This window comes from Cavia porcellus, unplaced genomic scaffold, assembly GCF_034190915.1.
Source record: "Cavia porcellus strain 051 isolate PalLab524CR breed Dunkin Hartley unplaced genomic scaffold, mCavPor4.1 scaffold_3, whole genome shotgun sequence".
NCBI lineage: Eukaryota > Metazoa > Chordata > Mammalia > Rodentia > Caviidae > Cavia > Cavia porcellus.
In genome coordinates this window covers 119112639-119135201 of record NW_026947486.1, presented here as the reverse complement: position 1 = coordinate 119135201, position 22563 = coordinate 119112639, and the positions used below count along the sequence as shown (strand labels likewise).

The 22563-nt window shown below is 40.9% G+C and overlaps 1 protein-coding gene across 2 annotated transcripts; it reads right to left on the bottom strand.

The window, feature by feature from the left end:
- Window positions 1-408: 408 nt before the first annotated feature.
- On the bottom strand, window positions 409-3863 carry LOC100728841 (melanoma-associated antigen 1). 2 transcript variants are annotated; one of them, XM_063245670.1, is made up of 5 exons: window positions 3612-3863; window positions 2377-2528; window positions 2146-2232; window positions 1775-1874; window positions 409-1657 (listed from the first exon to the last, which is right to left on the bottom strand). In XM_063245670.1, exons 2-5 carry the CDS (start codon window positions 2509-2511, stop codon window positions 855-857), a joined length of 1125 nt encoding a protein of 374 aa, XP_063101740.1. In that variant the 5' UTR covers window positions 2512-2528; window positions 3612-3863; the 3' UTR covers window positions 409-854. The 2 variants fall into 2 exon arrangements, with proteins under 2 accessions (XP_063101740.1, XP_063101741.1); XM_063245671.1 differs by having other exon boundaries at window positions 3574-3630.
- Between the last annotated feature and the right edge of the window lie 18700 nt (window positions 3864-22563).

The window sequence follows — 22563 nt, the reverse complement described above, 5'->3', positions numbered from 1 at the left end:
GTTCGCTATTCAGAGTCATTTCTCCAATATTTCTGAATAAATCAAACATATATAGGTTATTTTTTAATTTTACAGAACCATCCACTGAAAGGGATAAAGCAAAACATTAAGTGGATTTCACTTTTTCCTGTATTTATAGATATCATCTATTTTATAATTCATGTATCAGTACTGGGAATTGAACTCAGGACCTTGTGCCTTCCAACCAGGTGCTGTGCTGCTGAGCTCTATCCTTGTCCCTGTCTATTTTAATGATGACTTCTTCCACATTTCCAAGAAAGCTTTTATTCCAATGAGAACTCATCTTTTTCCAGATTATAAAATACAATGGAACATTTTACAATTTTTACCAAACAGCAAAACTCTTTAAAAGTTGTAAACAGCAACATTTGTGACCAATGCTTTTTTTTTTTTAATTTAAGAGGAAAAAGAGAAAAACACAAAACAAAACAAAGCAGTGTAAGGTTACACATAATACATAACTACAAAAAAAAAAAACATAACAGTAAGAAATCACCTGTTAATAGATTACATAATATCATCTTGGAAATAGTTGCTCAAATCACAGTATCAAAGAATACAAAGTAGACCAATGCTTTTAAAAACTTAAAAACTTGAAGTTAATTCCATCTTTTAAGAACATGTGAAAAATTTTAAAAAAGAAATTTTCACCCACATAGAAGAGACATGCTAATACACTGAATTTATCTGGTCCCTGATCTACATCTGCACCACTTAGAAGTTATCACTCTTTTCAAATATAGTTTAGAATCTTCCCATGAACTACAAAACTGTGGCCCTGGAATATGCCCCATCCCTGCCACTGGACATCACTCCAGTGACCTTGGGTCTCTCTACTCTGCATTTTCGGAACTTGCCTCCTCATCCAGAGGAAAGGTCCTGAAGGTGGTAGTTTTGAGTTGGCCCAAAAATTCTAGGACATCCTTCTTGCTGGTTTCAGCAAGGGCCCTTGGACCCCAAATAAACTCAAGTTGAGGAGGACTGCTATTGGGCACCTCCTGACAAATTATGTACTGTTCCCGCACCAAATCTTCGGTGAGGAATTTCCGGGGCTCCCCATAGATGACATGCTCCTTCTCAGGAAACACCCCTATCTCACTCATCACCTCCCAGATTGCCTCCTCCCTGGCATGGTTGCCCTGAATGTAGATGATACCCAGGACAATGATCAGGAAGATGGTCCTGGGGTAGCCCTGGTCATTAGTCACCATCCCATCATAGGTGAGGCCCAGAACAGGGACAAGGACATAGGAGCCGCAAGGCTGCACTTTTGTATCAATGCCAAAGACCAGCTGCATGCACTGCGTGGCTTCCTTAAAGAGCACAGGGAAGCTCTCCTCGTAATCTCTGCTGACAATCCCCAGCATTTCTTCCATGGTGGCTGGCTCCTTCCTTAGATACTTAAGGGCCAGGAACTGTATCAGCACAGCCAGCTTCGCATCTAGAACATCTTTAGCTGAAGAGTCAGTATCTGACTCGCTCCCTGAAGGAGATGTACCCTCTCCCTCTTTGTGGGTAGAGGCCCCACAGGCTTCACTAGAGGGGCTGGTGGCCCTGGTGGAAGGGACTGAGAAGTGTCCCTCAGGACCCAGAGAAGGATCCAGCGTTCCAGCAGCAGAAGCCTCCTCCATGATGCCTAGATCAGAGACCAGAAGGAAGATGAGGATGAGGGAAGGAGATGAGAGAGTGGAAGACGTGAGTTCTTGCTTTAGGGCACTGAAAACCTGCCCACCCACCAAGCCCTGTGTCTCACTTTGGTCCTCAGGGTCTTCCTCAGGTTGGTAAGGCTCTTCAGATACAGACATGATGGTATGGGACAGGGAGCTGAAGCTCCGTGCTGAGGCCTCAAGGACCTGGGGCAGAAGGAGAGTTTGTGTGCAGCATTCAAAGAGAAAGTAAGGGGACATGAGTTCATCCATGATCCCGGAGTCTCCCCATAGGTGACAGAAGAGACAGGTTGAAACTGGGGTTCTGTATGCTGTGTATGGGGATCTCTCTGCCCAGTTAGACTCCAGGCAGTGCCTGGGATCCTTAGAGACCTCAGGCTGGTAACAGTGGATACCAGGCTCTGTGGTGGGGTGTGCGGGGTACTTCCATACCTGAAGACAGCACCAAGTTCCTCACCTTGCGTACTGACAGAGGACCTCTCTCTGCAGGCCAGGCGCGGCTTCTCTGCTGCCCCAACCCTCCGTGCATCAAGCCATGACGTCTCTGTGTTTAAGCACACAGACATGAGACACAGCACTTCTGTACCCTCCACCATGGGCCTTTCCCAGGGTCGGGCCAGAAGGACGAGGTTACAGCAGCCCTCCTTCGTCTGCAGCATGCCCAGGGATCCCTACTCCCCATCCTGACCTGCGCCTGCATCATAGCATCCAAGGCCACCATCTCCTCAGGCCCCCAGATCTGGAAGTTGACGGTGTGCGTGTGTTGGATGTCATTCATCCTCTCAGCCCTGTCTTTGGCCAGACAGCAGGTGCAGTTTCCCATGTCTTGAATCTGTTGAACTGACCCCACACTCCTTAGGCCAAGTGCCACAGCTCTGTGACACCAGAGGCAGGGGGCAAAGATGCTGAGCAAGGTGGAGGTCACCTTTTAATCTAGCATATGAGGTTCCCTCCACTGTCCTCCTTTGATGTGTCCCCCTTGAGTCCCTGAAAGAGCCCCTTCCTCACCCCCAGGCCCTGAGTTCTCTCTGGGATTTCAGGCAAGGTCGCGGGACACAATTCAGAGCAGGAGCACACAGACTCTGGGTTCCGCGTGCCGCGGTCCTGGGACATGAGGTCCAGCTTCCCCTCTCCCTCTGCCTCAGGGCAGGGCCTGGGGCTAACTGAGCCCAAACTGTCCCTGCTCCTGCCACCTGAAGCAACGCAGCTCTTGTGAGGAGGAGGAACTGCTGCCAGGCTCCAAGGGACACGAGCGGGCCCTCAACCTGGAATTCTGCACCACGTGCTCCAGGGCGAGCAACACAGGCCTTTCCAGATCATTTTGAGACCTCTCTGCACCGAGACTTCCTCATTTCCCTCCCCCTCCCGGAGCCCAGGTCCTCTTTGCTCTTCCCACCTGCAGCACAGCCCTGTAGGCTCTGATTTCCAGGGAGAGGGGAGTCGAAAGGGAGGAGAGAGCAGGAGAGGGGGGCGTCAGGAATGGAGCTCAGGGCCTCAGGATCTCCAAGCAGGCGCCCCTGCTGCCGCCCAGCTAAATCCCTGGCCCTCATGGGCTCCACTGCTGTTGGTTTCCAGAGGACAATAGGCTGCGAAACTGAATTGTTTTTCCTCGTGGTCAGGAGTAGGCCGGAGACTTTTTTAGAACCCTCTGGAAATGTCTTCCTGAGGCATGGCCTACTGGGTCACTCACAGCCTACACCCGGCCTTTGGCCGGGTCCTCCCCGCCCACCCCCACCCGGAGCTCCGCACTCATAATCCAGCTCCGACTCGCCCTTTAGGCAAGACAGGGTCCCCTGGAACTCAGTCTCTGGAGAGTAGAGTGGGCATTGTGGGGAAGCCCAGGGCTCATCCAGTCCCGACTCTGGCACGGGGTTTCCTTACTTACCTGTGAGCTCTGAGCACGAACCCCTTACCACACCCTACCTGCTTCGCTCCGCTCCCCAACTGCAGCGTGACGTGAATACACGTCGCCTTAACACCACAAGGCTTGACCCCCACAGAGCGTGAGCTGCTGACGTCACTTCCAGCAGTGAGTGCAGGCCTCTGGGGGACAAGGCGTGACCCTCAGAGCGTGAGCTGCTGACGTCACTTCCGGCGGTGTGTGCAGGCCTCGTGGGGGACAAGGCGTGACCCTCAGAGCGTGAGCTGCTGACGTCACTTCCGGCAGTGAGTGCAGGCCTCTGGGGGACAAGGCGTGACCCTCAGAGCGTGAGCTGCTGACGTCACTTCCAGCAGTGTGTGCAGGCCTCGTGGGGGACAAGGTGTGACCCTCACAGAGCGTGAGCTGCTGACGTCACTTCCGGCAGTGTGTGCAGGCCTTGTGGGGGACAAGGCGTGACCCTCACAGAGGCGAGCTGCTGACGTCACTTCCGGCAGTGAGTGCAGGCCTCGTGAGGGACAAGGCGTGACCCCACAGAGTGCGAGAGGCTGACATCACTTCCGGCAGTGAATGCAGGCCTCTTGGGGGAATGAGGTGTGACCCCACAGAGTACGAGATGTCGACATCACTTCCGACAGTGAGTGCAGGCCTCGTGGGGGATGAGGTGTGACCCCTCCAGAGTGCCAGATGCGGATGTCACTTCCGGCAGTGTGTGCAGGCCTCGTGGGGGATGAGGCATGACCCCAGAGAGTGCGAGATGCTGACGTCACTTCCGGCAGTGAGTGCAGGCCTCGTGGGGGGATGAGGCGTGACCCCAGAGAGTGCGAGATGCTGACGTCACTTCCGGCAGTGAGTGCAGGCCTCGTGAGGGACAAGGCGTGACCCCTACAGAGTTTGAGAGGCTGACGTCACTTCCGGCAGTGAGTGCAGGCCTCGTGGGGGATGAGGCGTGACCCCCACAGAGTGGGAGAGGCCAACGTCACTTCCGGCAGTGAGTGCAGGCCTCGTGGGGGATGAGGCGTGACCCCCACAGAGTGTGAGAGGCCGACGTCACTTCCGGCAGTGAGTGCAGGCCTCGTGAGGGACAAGGCGTGACCCCTACAGAGTTCGAGAGGCCGACGTCACTTCCGGCAGTGAGTGCAGGCCTCGTGGGGGATGAGGCGTGACCCCTACAGAGTGTGAGAGGCCGACGTCACTTCCGGCAGTGAGTGCAGGCCTCGTGAGGGACAAGGCATGACCGCTACAGAGTTCGAGAGGCCGACGTCACTTCCGGAAGCGTGTGTAGGCCTCGTGGGGGATGAGGCGTGACCCCTACAGAGTGTGAGAGGCCGACGTCACTTCCGGCAGTGAGTGCAGGCCTCGTGAGGGACAAGGCGTGACCCCCACAGAGTGCGAGAGGCCGACGTCACTTCTGGCAGTGTGTGTAGGCCTTGTGGGGGACGAGGTGTGACCCCTACAGAGTGAGAGAGGCCGATGTCACTTCCGGCAGTGAGTTCAGGCCTCGTGGGGGATGAGGCGTGACTCCACAGAGTGCGAGATGCTGACGTCACTTCCGGCAGTGTGTGCAGGCCTCGTGGGGAATGAGGCGTGACCCCAGAGAGTGCGAGATGCTGATGTCACTTCCAGCAGTGTGTGCTTTGTATTCTACATTAAGAAAAAACTGAGTTAGGGTCTCACTATGTAGTGCAGGCTGGCCTTGAACTCATGGAGATCCTCCTGTCTCAGCCTCCCAAGTATTAGAATGAGGGACAGTACACTTGCCTAATTCCCAATGAAATCTTACTTCCATCATCTCTTTATCTCGATGGTACACAGCACCACTGCCTCTGTGAATGAAGAGACAGACAGATGACTTACGAGAATGCAAGTCCGCGTGATGTTGAAATGTTAAACTTGATGAATTACTAGAGTCTCAGTGTGGACAAGCTTGAGAGCTAAAATCTGTTAGGCTGCTTTTTAAAATTTTTTATTTGGGTAATTTTGCATACTATAAAGTCACCCATTAAAACATGTGATTCCCATTTAGTATGATGTTGGCATTGAGTTTTTTATAAATGTCTATTAGTTGGAGATAAGGCCCTCCTATACCTATTTTCATCAGGGTTTTTGTGAAAAACAGACATTGAATTTTATCAAAGGCTTTTTTTCTACATCTATTGAAATAATGATGTGATTTTTTTTGTCTTTGAGACAGGGTCTCATTGTGCTGTTTAGGCTGGCCTTGAGCTCACTTTGTAGCCCAGGCTCTCTTGTGCTCACAACAATGCCTCCCAGGTGCTGGGATTATAGGCATGCACCATCACACCCAGCTGAGATGATGTGATTTTTGTCTTTGCCTCTATATTGTCCGTATTGCATGTAGTGCATTATATGTATTCATTTGCATATTTGGAGATATCTTTGACTTCCTGGAATGAAGCTATCTTGGTCATGAGGTAAGATCTTTTCAATGATTAATTGCAGTATCTTGTTGAGGATTTTGCACCTATATTCATTGAGGTGATTGGCCTGTTTGTCTTTTGCTATCAGCATAATACTAGCTTCCATGAGTAAGTTTGGAAGTGCTGCCTCCTTTTTAATTTCATGGGAGAGTTTGAGGTGTACTGGCATTAGCTCTTCCCTGAAGTTCTGCAAGAATTCACCAGTGATTTCATCAGGTCCTAGGCTTTTGTTAGTTGATAGGGTTTTTATAACTGCTTTTATTACATGGCTTGGTACTGGTCTATTCAGAGTTTTTATATTTGTTTGGTTCAGTTTTAGTAATTGAAGGGTCTCTAAGAATGTCTCTGTTTTTTTCTGGGTTCTCCCATTTATTGGAATCTAAGTATTCAAATAATGTTTTATAATATGTATTTTGGTGGTGTGATTCCTTTTTTATCTCCAGTTTCATTGACATGGGTTCACTTTTCTTTCCCCACTTCGGTAAGTTTGGCTAAGGGTTTAATCATTCTTGTTAGCCTTTCAAAAATCCAACTCTAATTCATTGATCTTTTCTGTAGTTTTATTGTTTTAGTTTAATTTTGGTATTTTCTACTCTAATCTTTATGGTTCTTTCATTCTGTTAGTTTTGGATTTGGATTGTTCTTTTTTTTAGGACCTTGGGATGTATCATTGGGGATCACTCTTTTAACTCTTTTTTAAATGCATGCATCCACAGCTATGCACTTCCCTCTTCAGACTGCTTTCATTGTGTCCCGCGGGTTTTGCATGGCTGTACTTTCACTGTCATTTGATTCTAGGAACTTTTTAATTTCTTTCCTCATTTCTTTGCCATGCAGATAAAAATATCATCAAGATTCCACCTCACTTCAGAAAGAATGACTGTCATAAAGCTCAGAAAGCAACAAATAATGGTAAGGATGTGAGGAAAAGAAACGTTTCTGCACTGTTTGTGGGAATGTAAACTAACACCAGCACTTTGGAAATTAGTATTGAGAGTCTTCAAAAACAGAAACTAGCAATTTCACTTGACTCAGTTATACCCCTTCTAGATATCTCCTTCACCATAGATTTAAAGACATTGTCACAGTGATGTATGCACGCCCATTTTTATAGCAGCACAACTCCTAATAGGCAGATCTCAGAAGTGCCCTTTATACCCATCAGTAGATGAATGGGATGGGTGTGGTGGCACATATCTGTAATTCTAGCACTCGGGAAGCTGAGACAGGAAGATTGCTGTGAGTTTGCGGCCAGCCTGAACTGCACAGTGAGACCCTGTCTCACAAAAGACAAAAACTGGATGAACAGATAAAGAAAATGTGTGTGTATGTGTATGTGTATATGTATATATATATATATATATATATATATGTATGTATATATATATATACATACATATATATATGTATATGTATATATATCATAGAGTATGACTCAGCCATACACAAGAATAAAACCAAGCCATTTGTAGGAAAATAGGTGCACCTTGAGTCCTCATGTGTCCCAGAAGAGACAGATTGGAGCCAGGGTTCTATATGTGCAAGTGAAGGGGTTCCATCTTTTCTCACCTAGACACCTGGCAGGGCATGGAATCCTAGTTCAGGCACTGGGCCAAGTCTGCTATCCTGAGTCCAGTCACATTGGGCCCAGCCTCTTCTCTGTCAGAATTCTAAGTCAGATATGAGGCCCAGGCTGACAGCTCTGATTAGAGGCTCCTAACCTGATAGGAGAGCCACAGAACATGCATCTGTAAGATTCTGTTTGTGTTCTGGAATGGAATACCTTGGTGCGTGTGTGTGTGTGTGTGTGTGTGTGTGTGTGTGTGTGTGTGTATTTTTTAAACCAAAATATCTTACCTTGACTCCTGGTTGGATTCTGGAAATCCAACCTGTGCTGGTAAGGTATTTCTCCATTTATCTGATCTCACCCCTAAAAACAAGGCCCTCAGCTCCCTGAAACCCCCAAATCAGAAATGAGAAGTTGTCTTAGACTGTAATTGCTCCTCCAGCCTGGGGCTCTCCTAGAGTGGAGAGATGGGAGGCCGAATTCCGCAGTGTTCTTTCTTTTCTGGAATAGAGGATCCACACCTTGATTGTGGGGGAGCCTGAGATGGCTCCTTCTGTGGCTGGTTCTCTTTGCTGATGTGAAGTTGCCCCTCAGATGAAGATTTTGACCTCTCTGAATTCCCAGAGACAGAAGTGAGGGTTCTTGCCTCAGGGTAGGGGTGCTCCATGAGAATATTTGACCTTCGGTAGCTTCAACTCTCCCTTTTGTCAACTTAAGGGTGTACCCCTTCATTCCAGCTTTTTGCCCAGACCAGGACCCAGACTGCCCCGAACCCCATGAGGCAGAACTGGATTGATATAAGTCATTTACAGTATAGTTGAAAACCATAGGAGTGATTAGCATGCCAAGTCTGCCTAAGGTTTCTGGGGCTGACAGAAGCTTGCATAATGTATAATTTTATTGAACTCACTTATGCTTTTGGTCTTAGTAATTGACTGTATTTTAAAAATGTCTATTTTATAAATAGGTGGAAATAATTTGTTTCCCTACCTTCTATTCTCTTAGTTTTACTATAGTTTTCATTCACTAGCTACTTGATTTGTATAGCTGACTGATCAGGCCTGCATTCTTCCAAACAAATAAGTGGACAGCGGTGTCTTAAAGAGATAAGTGGTGTGATTTTAGGGCTCCAGGGGGATCAAAGCCCTCTAGCAGAATTTGAGTGTTTTGGGAGGCTGAGACAAAGAACTTCACTGGGTGGCTTTTATTTATTTGGTTTTCAAACAAAGGAAGGGGATACTGTGGAAATGCTGCTTAGAGCCACTTTGTAGTAGTTTCCATCAGATTTGCTTGAGTATTTTATGTCATTATTTTCTAGTATTTTAAGACTATACAGTTTTTACAGTTCCCTCTGCCTCTCACTTGACCTGTATGTCACACAGTTTGATTTATACAGTTCTGTGTGGGTTGCTTGAGTTTAATAAGTTGATGTTACTACTTTGTTGCTTACACTGTTAATTTTATTTCCATAAATCCCTAAATGAAGAGTTGTAAAATTGTTTTTGAGAAGACTGTGAAGAGAATGACAGAGAGAAAATTTCACGGATATCAGGGCACAGGGGCATTTATTTTTATTATTAGTTATAGAGGAGACGTAAGCATATTTAAGTGCTGTTAACAGAATTGGGTTTATCACAGAAATGTTACTAAGTTTATCAGTAGAGGGTCAATCAACATAATTGGCCATTTGCAACAGGAAAGTACCAACCTGTTTAAATAGTTCTTATAGAGGGAATTTCATGCAGGGAATTCATTATATGCATGATGCAGGAGGCAAACAGGGCAGAGTTGGAGAACTAAATGTTTTGCAACATGAGGAAATCAATCCTACTTGTAAACTAGAAGGACCAAGGAGGTGATATTTTGTTACTGGCATATAGGTGTTGATTTCAGCAGAATTTGGAATCATGATGGGTCAGTTGGAGTCATGGGGAATACGACTATTGTGTTCTCTGAGGTTCATTTCTTCCTGATGCCTGTAGATGTCTGAACCAAAATGGTAACCAAACATTTGTGAGGTGAGGAATGTAGCCTGCCCAGGAAGTGGAGAACCGAGAAGGGGAGTGATGAGGGATGGAACTGGGACAAATAGGTCCAGGACTGCCTAACTACATTATCGGACTTAATGAGGCAAATCATATTTAAATTGATCCTTAAATGTATTTAGTAAAGTCAACATATACTCATGATGAAAAGAAACATTGCTTTCAAAGTATGAAACACGTATCCATGAGTCCATGTTGATGTGAATAAATGCCTAAATAACTAAATAAAATGGGAGAGGATAGACATGTCTGTGCAGAATTATAAATCATTTATTCATGGGCTATGCATAGTGATTTCCTCCCAAAGAAAGTACAGTATGGAAGAGTTGGGGAGTAACTTTATAGGAGGGAACCCTAAAAAATACTAATTCAGCCAGGTGGTCAAGATTAACAACAGGGTCTTTGTTCATAGTGTATATGCTTGGTGTGATGCCATGGGAATAGCAATATACTTCCCTGGTATTTTCCTCCTCAGGCCCATAATTCCAGGTTACTTATGACAAAATCATCAGAAAAATTCTAAAATAGGACATCCTACAATATACCTAATTAGTATTACTCAAAACACTGAAAGTCATCAGAAACTAAAAATGCATAAAAAACTGTAACAGCCAAGAAGAACCAGAGGAGATATGGTAGCTAAACGTGTGGAACCTTGGATGAGATTCTGAAACAGAAAAAAGACATTAGGTAAAGCTACTTAAATCTGAATAAAGGGTAGACTTTGGTCATTATATTTACCATTCTTGGTTCATTAGTTGTAACAAAGGTACCATACTGAGATGTTAATAAGGGAAACTGAATGTGGAACATAGGGGAACTGTGTTCTATCCTGGTAAATTTTTTTGTAAAATAAAACCACTCTCAAATAAAGTTTGTTAAAACACACAAAAGCAAGTTTCTCCATCTAGATGAAGGCTATGAATGAAAAATCTGTACCAAACATCATAGTTGTGTGGAGGAAAACTGAAAGCTGTTACTTTGAAATTGGGACTCAAGGATTCCTGCTATCATCCTGTGCATTCAGAATTTTGATAGAAATACTACCCAGTGCACTAACAGGAAGCTGAAGAAATGAAAGAGAAAGGATCTCTTCAATGCGAACTGCAGCGTCCACGGTTAGCAGATGATTAGGTGTATGTGAGAAAACCCACAAGAACTACTCAATCAGCGAAAGTGTAAAAAGGTTACTGTTTTCAGCAACAAACAGTCTGAAAGGAAAGTGAAGGTTAAAAAGGTAAATTGTAGCCTAGCTTACCCAAATATCAAATCCATAAAAACAAGTCCAGCCAAAGAATATTTAAGAACCTTATAGAATACTATCAAAGTGCTATGTACATAAATCAGTGAACATTTCGGCTACGGTTCATATCTAGATGGCCCCGTAAAAGTAAGATGTACAAAGGTGGGGCATTTGAAAGGTGATTGTATTATTGGGGCACTTACGCATAACTTGCTGTTAGGAGGAGAGGCTTGGATGGAAGAGCTGGGTCACTGTGGTTTATCTCCCTTTCCAGTTCCTGCTTTGATCTCTCTGCTTGCTGTCTGCCATGCTGTGTGCAGCTCTCCTCTGTGATGCCTGCCTGCCATGCCACTGTACCAGGCAGCCAGCCACCTGGGTAGAGAAGCTCCTACGAAGAGTGAGCCAAAATTAGCCTATCTTCCTTTAACTTGCTGGTATGCAGAGTTAGGTCCCAAAGACAGGGAAAGTAAAGCAACTTACATAAAGTATAATGTGATCATAAGTATGAGGATTCAATATTGTGAACATGGTGATTTTTCTCTGAATGCATCAATAGATTGATTATAATCAAATAGAAAGTTGTTACGGCTTGTGTCTAGACGTTCCCTCCTAAAGCTTCATACACTCATAGGGGAGCTTTTCAGAGGTGGCAGGACCATGGGTGTCTGCATGTGGATTAAGGGGGTTGTCATACTAAATTGTGCCACTGATTGTTTTGTTCTACATGGAGAGTGGGAAGGCCCTCCCTGGGTGTGCGTGGCACCACCCAAAGACCTGTAGCCTGGGTGGGGTAAAAGGGAAAGGGAGGCTTGCTGCTGTTATGTCTGCTGCTTTGCCATGAACTGTTTCTCCTCTGTGATGTCCCTCAGCTGTGCTGCCCTGCCTTGGAGCCAGCCGAGATGGACTGAAACCTTTACAGACTGTGAGCCAAACAAATCTTTCTTCCGTTAACTTATAGGTATCTTGATTTTTTTTCTTTTTGTCTTTTTGAGGCAGGGTCTCTCTATGCAGTTCAGGATGGCCTTGAGCTTACTTTGTAGCCCAGGCTGGTCTCGAACTTGCAATGATCCTCCTGCCTCAGCCTCCCAAATTCTGGGATTACAGGCGTGAGCTACCATGCCCGGCTTGGTATTGGGTATTTTGTCCCAGCTGAAATAGTAACTTAAGACAGAAGCCTTTGAAGCTTTTCTTATTTATGTGTGCATATGTGTGTGAAAATGAGGTAATGATTATGAAATTTCTTTTTTTGGTATCTAGAATCAAACTCAGGACTATGTTCTTGCCAGGCAGGCACCTGAGCCACTAAGTTATTTTCCCAGTACATTTATTTATATTTATTTTTCCAAATCCATTTTATTTCAAGGTTAAATAGAAAGAAGAAGAAAAAGCTACAACAAAATTTCAAAACACATCAGTCGGGCAACAACGGTGCATACATTGTGCATTCTCATCCCCAAATCATTCACCCAGAGAACAAGACAGGTATGTTCAATTGTCCACATAATACCAGCACAAATATTTTTCTTCAGTAAACTCAGAGAAATCAGTAATATAGCTATCTTAACTATTTTATATACCTAGAAAAACATATACATGCTTTTTTTTCATATTCTCATACTAATGAAACAGTATGATGTTTAAACATGTGTGTCTTATTTATTTCACTGAGTATGTTCTGAATTTGCATCCAGTTACCTATAAGGATCTCCAGTTTATCCTTCTTTATGGCTGAGTAATACACCATTTTATAAAAATACCACCTCTTTTTAAATCCATTCCTCAGTTGAGGGGCATTTAGGTTGTTTCCAGGATATGGTCATTACAAATTGTGCTGCTATATACATGGGTGCACATATATCACTGTGGTATGATGTTTTTAATTCTTCTGGGAAGATACCCAAAAGAGGAATAGGTGGGTTGAATGGAACCACCAAGCCTAGGTTTTTGAAGACTCTCTACACTAATTTCCACAGTGGTTGCACCAGTCTGCACTCCCACCAACAGTGGAGAAGGCTTTGTTTTCCCCCTACGGCCCCTGCAGCATTTGTTACTGCTTGATTTCTTGATTACAGCCATTCTTTAAGAGGTGAGGTGGAATCTCAGTGTTTTAATTTGCATCTCTTGAATGACCAGAGATGTGGAACATTTTTTTTACCTATTTATTTGCTGTTTGTATTTTTTTCATCTGAGAAGTGAGTATTCATCTCAGATGCCCATTTTTGGATTAGGTCTTTATCTGGGAGGACTGATGTTTTTCTGAGTTCTTGGTATGTTCTTGATAGTAATCTTTTGTCTGAAGAATAGCTGGCAAACATTTTCTCCTATGCTGTAGATTGTCTCTTCACTCTGTTGGAGGTTTCTCTTGCTGTGCAAAAGCTTTTAAGTAGGGTGAGGTCTCAGATGTTGATTCTTTGTGGCAGTTCTTGTGCAGTTGAGGTTTTGTTCATAAAGTCATTGCCTACAGCAGTATCTTCAAGAGTTTTACCTACTCTATCTTCTAGCAGATTTAATGTGTCTGTTTTAATTTTAAGATCTTTGATCCATTCTGATTTTAGCTTAGTAAGTGGTGAAAGATATGGGTCCAGTTTTAATCTTCGGCATGTATAGAACCAGTTTTTCCAGAACCATTTATTAAAGAGGCTATCTTTTTCCAGTGACTGACACCTTTGAATTTTAGGATTGTTTTTTTTTTTAGTTCTTTGAGATATGATACTGGAATTTAGATTTGGTTGCATGGAATCTGTGTAACAGTTTTGGAAGTATGGCCATTTTCACTATATTGGTTATTCCTACCCAAGTATATGGGATATCTCTCCATTTTCTAATATCCTTTTCAATCTCCTTTTTCAAAGCACTGTAGCTGCAGTCTGTTTGCCAGTTTTCAATGTAGAGGTCTTTTACCTCCTTTGTTAGATTGATTCCTAGGTGTTTCATTTTTTTGGGTGCTATTTTAAAAGGTATTATTTCCCTGATTTACCTCTCATTGAGTTTGTTATTCATGTACAGGAAGGCTATTGATTTCTGAGTGTTGACTTTGTAAACAGATATTTTACTGAATTTTCTTATTAAATCTAGTAGTCTTTTGGTAGAGTGTTTGGTGTCTTCTACGTAGAGTGTCATGTCATCTGCAAATGACAATAGTTTAAATTCTTCCTTTCCTATCTTTATTCCTTTTATTTCTTTCCCTTGTCTAGTTGCTCCAGCTAAAATTTCTAGGACTATGTTGAGTAAGAGTGGTGATAGTGGACATCCTTAATCTTGTTGCTGATTTTAGAGTGAGAGCTTTCAGTTTTTGTGCATTTAGTATGATGTTGGCTGTTGTTATTTTATAGATGGCTTTTTTTATCAGATTGAGATAAAGACCATCTATTCCAATTTTATGTAGGTTTTTATCATGAATGGGTGTTGCACTTCGTTAAAAGCTTTTTCTGCATCTCTTGAGGTGATCATATGTTTTTTGTCTTTGGCTGTGTTTATATGGGTATTACATTTATGGATTTATGTACATTGAACCGTCCCTGCATCCCTGGGATGAATTGCACTTGATCATGTTGTACAATCTTCTTGATGATTTGCTGCAGTTTGTTTGCCAGTATCTTATTGAGGATTTTTGCATCAATGTACATTCGGGAGATCGGCCTGTAATTCTCTTTCTTAGTTGGGTTCTTCTCTGGTATTGTTATCAGGGTAATGTTAGTTTCCAGGAATGAATCTGAAAGTATTGCTTCCCATTGAATTTCATTAAAGACTTTGAGAAGGAATGATGTTAGGCCTTCTCTAAATTTCTTGTAGAATTCAGCAGTGAAACTGTCAGGGCATGGTCTTTTCTTTGTTGATAGGTTTTTGATTATATCTTCAGTTTAATTTACTTATATTGGGTTTTTAGGATTTTTATATCTTATTCATTCAGTTTTGTTAATTTATGTATATCTAGCAATCTGTCCATTTCTTCTGTATTTTCCATCTTATTAAAACACAAGTTTTCAAACTAGGTATCAAAGATTTTCTGGATTTTTGCAGGGTCTGTTGTGATTTAGACCTTTTCGTTCCTAATTGCATGAATTCCTTTTTTGATAAGGTTTGCTGAGGGTGTGTCAATTTTATTTAATCTTTCCAAAAATGAACTCTTTGATTCACTGATTCTTTGTACTGTTTTCTTAGTCTTCATTGCATTGATTTCTGCTCTGATCTTTATAATTTCCTCCCTTGTATAAGCTTTTGGCTTAGCCTTACCTTTTTTTCTAGAAGTTTGAGGTTCAACACTGATTTGTTTATATGTGTTTGCTCTGTTTTCCTGATACGGGTATTTACCGCTATAAATTTCCCTCTTAAGACTGCCTTTATTGGGTCTCAGAAGTTCTGGTATGTCATATTGTCATTATCACTCAACTGTAAAAACTGTCTAATTTCTTTGTTTGTTCAGCAGGGTGCTATTTAATTTCCATGTGTTTATGAAATTCTTGTGGTTTCCTGTGCCATAGATTTCCAATTACAATGTGCTTTGGTCTGATTGTATGCCTGGGACAATTTCAATTCCTTTGCATTTATTTAAGCATGTTCTTTGAGCCAGTCTATTTTGGAGAATGTCCTGTGTGCAGCTGAGAAGAATGTGTGTTCTGATGTTGTGGGGTGGAACACTCTATAGATATCTACTAGGTCAATTTGTTCAAAAGTTTGATTAAGTTCTAATATTTTATTATTGATTATTATTTTATTATTGATTATTATTTTTGTCTAGGTGATCTCTTTTTGTGACAGTGGGGTTTTGAGGTCTCCTAATTCAATAGTAATAGTACTTACTTGATTTTTTATGTCCTTTAATAATCGTTTTGTATATTTAGATGCACTGTTTTTGTTGCAAATATACTTATGATTGTTATGTCTTCCACTTGGATTGTTCCCTTTACAAAGATGTAGTGACCTTCTTTATCTTTCTCCATCGGTCTGGCTTGAAATTCACTTTGTCTGCACATAGAATAGCTATCCCTGATTTTTCTGGGTTCCTGTCTCATGGAGTATTGTTTTACTTCCTTTGATTTTCATGCTATGAATATCGTTTTGAATTAAATGTGTTTCTTGTTTACAGAAGATTGGTAGATCCTGATTCTTGATCCATTCTGCTAGTCTGTGTGTTTTGAGTGGTGAATTGAGACCGTTAACACTGATGGTTATAACTGACATATATTGACTTATCCTTGTTACGTTATTTTCATGTTGTTGGATTACTTTATTCCCCTCCCTCTAATTGTTTGCCTTCCCTGGTGGATTCCTTCTGTTGGGCTTCATGGAGCTGTAGTCCTTTTAGTCCTTTGTATCTCTCTAGAATGTCCTTTAGAAATTTCGGAGTGCTAGTTTGGTGGTCATAAATATCTTCAGTTCTTTGTTATAAAAGTATCTTATTTGCCCCCCAATTTTGAAAGATAGTGTCGTATACATCAATGTGGGTAGGAAGTTGTTTTCCTTTATATCTTGGCGTATTTCACTTGAAGCTTTCATCGTCTTGAGAGTTCATGCTGAGAAGTCAGGTGTGATTATTTTCTCTAACAGGTTTTATTTTTTAAAGAAAAAAGAAAAATGAAAAAAAGGGTGGAAATATTACAGAATTCTAAAAAAATTAACAATAAGAAATCAATAGTTGATAAATTACATCTTATCATCTTAGCAATAGTTGTTCAAGTTACAAAATCAAAGCATAAAAAGTTGACAGACAGACAATGACAGTGCAAACCCGTCTGTTCAATGATCCAACAAAAACTTAGTAGTGTGGTCATCTGTCTTACACAGTTAAACATTCATACAGTTATATTCTTTAGAGCACTTTCCTTCCCTTTCTTTTTTTTACAATATCTGTTATACATTTTGGATCTTATTACTCTTTCAGTTTTTATTATTTTTTACACTGGAGAGTCAATGTAATATTTACTAATGTGAGTCTTCTTTATTTCACTTAGGATAGTATCAAGTTGCATCCATTTACCTAGAAAAGCCTCAAGATCATCCCTTTTTATTGCTGAGTAATATTCCATTGTATAAAAAAACCGTATCTTTTTTCATCCACTCTGAGTTGATGGGTATTTTGGTTGTTTCCAAGATTTAGATATTATAAATTGTACTGCTATAAACATGGGTGCACATAAATCATTGTGGCATGACCTTTTCAGTTTTTCTGGGAAAACACCCAGGAAGGGAATAGCTGGATTGAATGGAACCTCCAATCCTAGTTTTTTGAGAAATCTCCATACTGATTTACACAGCTGAACCAGTCTACACTCCCACCAACAATGGAGCAGTGTTCCTTTTTCCCTGTAGTCCTGCCAACATTTGTTATCAGTTTATTTCTTGATGGCAGCCATTCTTTCTGGAGTGAGATGACATCTCAGTGCTGTTTTAATTTGCATTTTTTAAATGACCAGTGATGGTGAACATTTCTTTATGTGTTTATTTGCCATTTGTATATCTTCATCTGAGAAATGCATGTTCATCTCAGATACTCATTTTTGGAGAGGGTCTTTGAATTTGGGGGACCTGATGTTTTTTAATTCTTTATATATTTTGTATATAAGTTCTTTATCTGGCGGATTGCTGGCTAAAATTGTTTCCCATTCTGTTGGTTTTCTTTCCACTTCATTGGTGATTTCTTTTGAAGTCCAAAAACGTTTTAATAATATGACATCCCAGTTGTTGATTCTGTGAAATATTTCCTGTGTGGTTTGCATTTTGTGCATGAATTCTCTGCCTACCCCTATGTCACCAAGATTTCTACCAATCTTGTCTTCCAGTAGATGTAGTGTTTCTGTTTTAATATTAGATCTTTGATCCATTTTGACTTTAGTTTAGTGTATGGTGATAGGCATGGGTCTAGTTTCAGTCTTTGACATGTGGAAAGCCAATTTTTCCAACACGATTTATTGAAGAGGCTATCCTATTTCCAGTGAACATGTTTAATCCCTTTGTCAAATGTAAGGTGGCTGAGTGTATTTGTAGTTGTGTTTGCATCTTCTCATCTGTTCCATTGATCCTCAGGTGTATTTTTTTGCCAATACCATGCTGCTTTTAACACTGTAGCTTTGTAGTATAGTTTCAAGACATGAATTGAGATGTCTCCTGCCTTGCCTTTGTTGCCCAGAATTGCCTTTGGTATTCTAGGTTTCTTCTGTTTCCAAATGCATTGTAGGAGTATTTTCTGTAGATCTCTGAGGTATGTCAGTGGTATTTTGATAGGGATTGCATTAAATCTGTATAAGAGTTTTGGGAGTGTGGCCATTTTCACAATGTTGGTTCTTCCTAGAGCAAGGAATATCCTTTTATTTTCTAACATCCTCTTTAATCTCCATTTTTAGAATAGTACACTTTTCAGCATATAGGCCTTTTATATTTTTGGTTTGGTTGATTTCTAAGTCTTTCATTATTTTGATGCTATTGTGAAAGGCAATATTTCCATAATTTCCCTTTCAGTGAGTTTTTAGTTTGTGTATAAAAATGCTATTGATTTTTGAGTGTTATCTTTATATACAGCTACACTAATGAATTTATTTATTACCTCTATTCATCTTTTAATGGAGATTTTTGAGTCTTCTATATAAAGTACCATGTCATCTGCAAGTAGTGATAATTTAACTTCTTCCCTTCCTATCTTTATTCCTTTTATTTTTCTCTCTCTTCTGATTGCTCTGGCTAGTGTTTCCAGAATTATATTGAATAGTAGTGGTGACAGTGGACATCCTTGGCTTGTTCCTGTTTTTAGAGTGAAAGATTTCAGTTTTTGTCCATTTAGTTTAATGCTGGCTGTTGGTTTGTCATAGATGGCCTTTATGAGATTGAGGAGATACCATATATTTGGAGTTTCTGAAGGGTTTTTATCATGAACAAGTGTTGGACTTTATTGAAAGATTTTTCTCCATCTATTGAGATGACCATGTGGTTTTTGTTTTTGGCTCTGTTGATGTGATTTTATTGATTTGCATATATTAAACCATCCCTAAATTCCTAAAATGAATCCCAGTTGGTCATGATGTATAATCTTCCTGATGATTTGCTGCATTCTATTTGCCAGTATTTTATTGCGAATCTTTGCATCAATTTTCATTAGTGAGATTGACCTATAGTACTTCTTTTTTGTCGGGTCTTTCTCTGGTTTTGGTATCAGAGTAATACTTGCCTCTAGGAATGTTTTAGGGAGGATTGCTTCTTTTTCAGTTTCATTGAAGTGTTTAAGGAGTATAGGCATCAAATCTCTTCTAAATTTCTTGTATATTTCAGCTGTGAATCCATCAGGACCTGGGCTTTTCTTTGTTAGTAAGTGTTTAATCATATTCTCAATTTCAATAGCTGATGTTGGGTTGTTCAGAATTGCTGTGTCTTCCTGATTGAGCTTTGGTAGTTCATATGTTTCTAGAAATCTGTCCATTTCCTCTTTATTTTCCATCCTATCTGAGTCAAGGTTTTCAAAGTAGGTATTCATGATCTTTTCAGTTTCCTTGGGATCTGTAATAATTTCTCTCTTTGAAGTCTTTATTGTGTGAATTTGGGGTTTTTCTTTCTTTTTCTTGATAAGGTTAGCTAGAGGTTTGTCAATTTTGTTTATTCTTTCAGAAAACCAGCTTTTTGATTCATTAGTTCTTTGTATTTTTTTTCATTTCATTTGAATTGAGTTTTGCTATAATCTTTACAATTTCCTCTCTTCTATGAGCTTCGGGTTTAACTTGGCCTTTATTTGTGCTTGTTCCATTTTCTTGATGTGACAACTTATTGCTATATATTTCCCTCTTAGGACTCCTTTCATTGTGTCCCACAGGTAACAGTATTTTGTATCCACATTTTCATTGAATTGTAGCTATTGCTTTATAGATTCTTTAGTTTCACCTGTAACACACTGGTTGTTCAGAAGCTTGTTATTTAGTTTCCATGTATTTATGCAGGTTTTAGAATTTATTTTGCCATTAATTTCCAGTTTCCATGCACTATGGTCAGATAGTATGCATGGGATAATTTCAGTCCCTTTTCATTTACTTAAGATGTTTGTTTGATTTATTATATGGTCTGTGTTGGAGAACATCCCAAGCACAGCTGAGAAGAATGTGTATTCTGATGTGGTTTGGTGGAACACTATGTAAACATTTACTAAGTCCATTTACTCACAGGTGTGACTCAGTTCTATTATTTCTTTGCCGCCTTTCTGTCTAGTTGATCTATGTCTCTGTGACAATGGGGTATTAAGGTCCTTTATTACAACTGTGTTCTTGTGTATTAGGTTTTTTATGTCAATTAGTATTTGGCTTATATAGCTGGGTGCTCCTGTATTTGGTGCATATATATTTATAGTTGTTAGTTCTTCCTCTTGAATTTTTCCACTAACAAGTATGTAATGAGCTTTTTTATCTCTTTTAATCATTTTAGGTTTGAAGTTTACATTGTCTGCAAACAGAATCGCTTCCCTTGCTTTTTTATTGGGTTCCTGTTGCATGGAATACTATTTTCCATCCTTTGACTTTTAATCTATGGGTCTGTTTTGAGTCAGATGTTTCTTATATGCAGCATATTGTGGGATCCTGTTTCTTTATCCATTCTGTCATCCTATTTCTTTTGATAGGTGAATTGAGGCCATTTACACTGATATAACTGATACGTACTGGCTCAGCTTTGTCATGTTCTATTCTGTTGTTGGTTTTCTGCTTTTCTCCTTTGTTTAATTTCTTGCCCTGCTTGGTGGTGTTTTTCTGTTGTTCTGGAGATTGTGGTCATTTTTCTATCTAGTATGTGTTTTAGTACTTTCCTGTTGTTGGTATAGTGGACATGAATTTATTCAGTTGTTCTTTGTCATGGAAGTATCTTGTTTCTCCATTATATTTGCAAGACAGTTTTTCTGTGTACATCAGTCAGGGTTGAAAGTTGTTCTCTTTCAAGGCTTGGAATACCTCACTCCAAGCTTGTTTTGTCTTGAGGGTTTGTGCTGAAAAGTATGCTGTGATTCTAATGTTTTCCTTAGGAGGTGAGTTGTGTTTTTTCTCTAACAGTTTTAGTGTCCTGTTTTTATGCTGCTTGTCTGAGATCTTAATTATTATATATCTGGGTGTAGATTTATGTTGGTTGTGAGTGTATGGCATTCTCTATGCCTCACTTATCTGCATATCAGATTTTTCCCCATGTTTGGGAAATTATCTGCTATTACTTCTGTGAACAGTTTACCTATGTCGTTTGCATTGACTCCTGCATCTTTATTGATGCCTATTGGTCTCACATTGTTTCTCTTGGCATATCTTGAAGCTGTCCTCAGGTCTGAAATTCTATCCTCAGCTTCATTTAAATGGTTTTGCCAGATTTCAATAGAATTTTTTGTTTCTTGGATATCTCTTTGAATTTGTTTCATGGTTTATGATTGTTTTCTGTATTGTTCATTCAGGGTTTCCATCAATTTCCCATGGTCCTGTACATGAGAAATTATTTCTACTTTGATTTCCTTTATAGCCTCATGGATTTGTTTCTATTTCACTTATTATCTTTTCAGAGATTTGTTTCTATTTCACTTGTTAACTTTTCAGAGATTTCTGATGTATGACTTTTAAAGTCCTCTCAACTATTGGTATTGTGTATCTTAGGTCCAGTATGGTTGATGTTTGTCCAATTGCTGGGTCCCACAATGAAGAGGAGGGCCAGTCAACTGAATTCCTCCTGCAGAGCCTGTTGGGTGAGTCCTATGTTTTTCCTCAGCTGACTAGCCTAGGAGTATTTATGTAAGTCACCTCTTAGTTCTTGCTGTTTGCCATGTCTTCAGGTTATTCCAGGTCACCAGATCTCCCCATCTATAGTGTTTGTGTTGGCTGAGGCCCTACTGTGTCCCTGTGTTCCATAATTTGCTTATGCTTGTCCATTTTTTGATGTGTTCTAATGTTGCTAAGCATGTTGCATATTTTGATAATTTCTTTTGTTATCTGAGAAATTATTTCTGATTTCATTTTTTCCAGAGCCTCATTCAAATGCTTTATTGTTTTGGCTTCAGAGAGACCTGGTGGGGATTTTTGGATTTTCCCACATCACTGTCCTTTGGATTTGCCTTTGGTGAACTGGCTGTCTGAGGTTGCATTTTGCTTAAGTGTCTTCTCATTTTATTTTCTCTATTTTTAGTTTAATACCTGTGGTGATGCTTGTAAGTGCCTTTTTGTGGGTTGCTTTATTGGTGGTATTTAGAACTATTTGGTGATGATTACTTCTCTGAAGTATCTCCTAAATGTTACTGGTTTTTGGGTTTTGAGTCTGTTGGAAGATCTTACTTCATCAGTTTGTTGGAGATGAGAAGTTGTTGCTCAGTGGCCTAGTCCATGTTTTTTTGTTTTTTTTTTTTTTTTTTTTTTGTACTGTGATACCATATTTTCTGTGACCTTTAGTTAATCTCTGTTATGGATTATCAGGAACAACAACACCAACCAGTGCAGTCCTCCATGTCCGCTGCTTCCCTCCTCTGCGGAGACTCTCTGCAGAGGCCTCCAGGGTTGGCAGCTGTCACTGTCACCATGATCATGTATTCCCTGGTTCCAACAGCTTCTCTCATGCAGTGAATCCAGTCTCAGGGTGAAGATACTGCCACCTACTGCCTTCTTCTTTGAAGTCTCTCTTCACTCTCTCTGTCGGCTTCAGTTTGCCCTTGAGATTCTTCCTGGGTCCAGGAGACACGCTTTCCTTGTTGTCTTCCTCACGATGCTGTAT

What these genes read in the sequence shown, in the direction of transcription:
- LOC100728841 (XM_063245670.1), bottom strand. Translation starts at nt 2,511, where the DNA reads ATGGGAAACTGCACCTGCTGTCTGGCCAAAGACAGGGCTGAGAGGATG. An exon ending in GTCCTCTGTCAGTACGCAAG is followed by an intron (nt 1,875 to 2,145) that starts GTGAGGAACTTG and finishes CTTCTGCCCCAG; the next exon opens with GTCCTTGAGGCCTCAGCACG. An exon ending in GGAAGACCCTGAGGACCAAA is followed by an intron (nt 1,658 to 1,774) that starts GTGAGACACAGG and finishes TCTCTGATCTAG; the next exon opens with GCATCATGGAGGAGGCTTCT.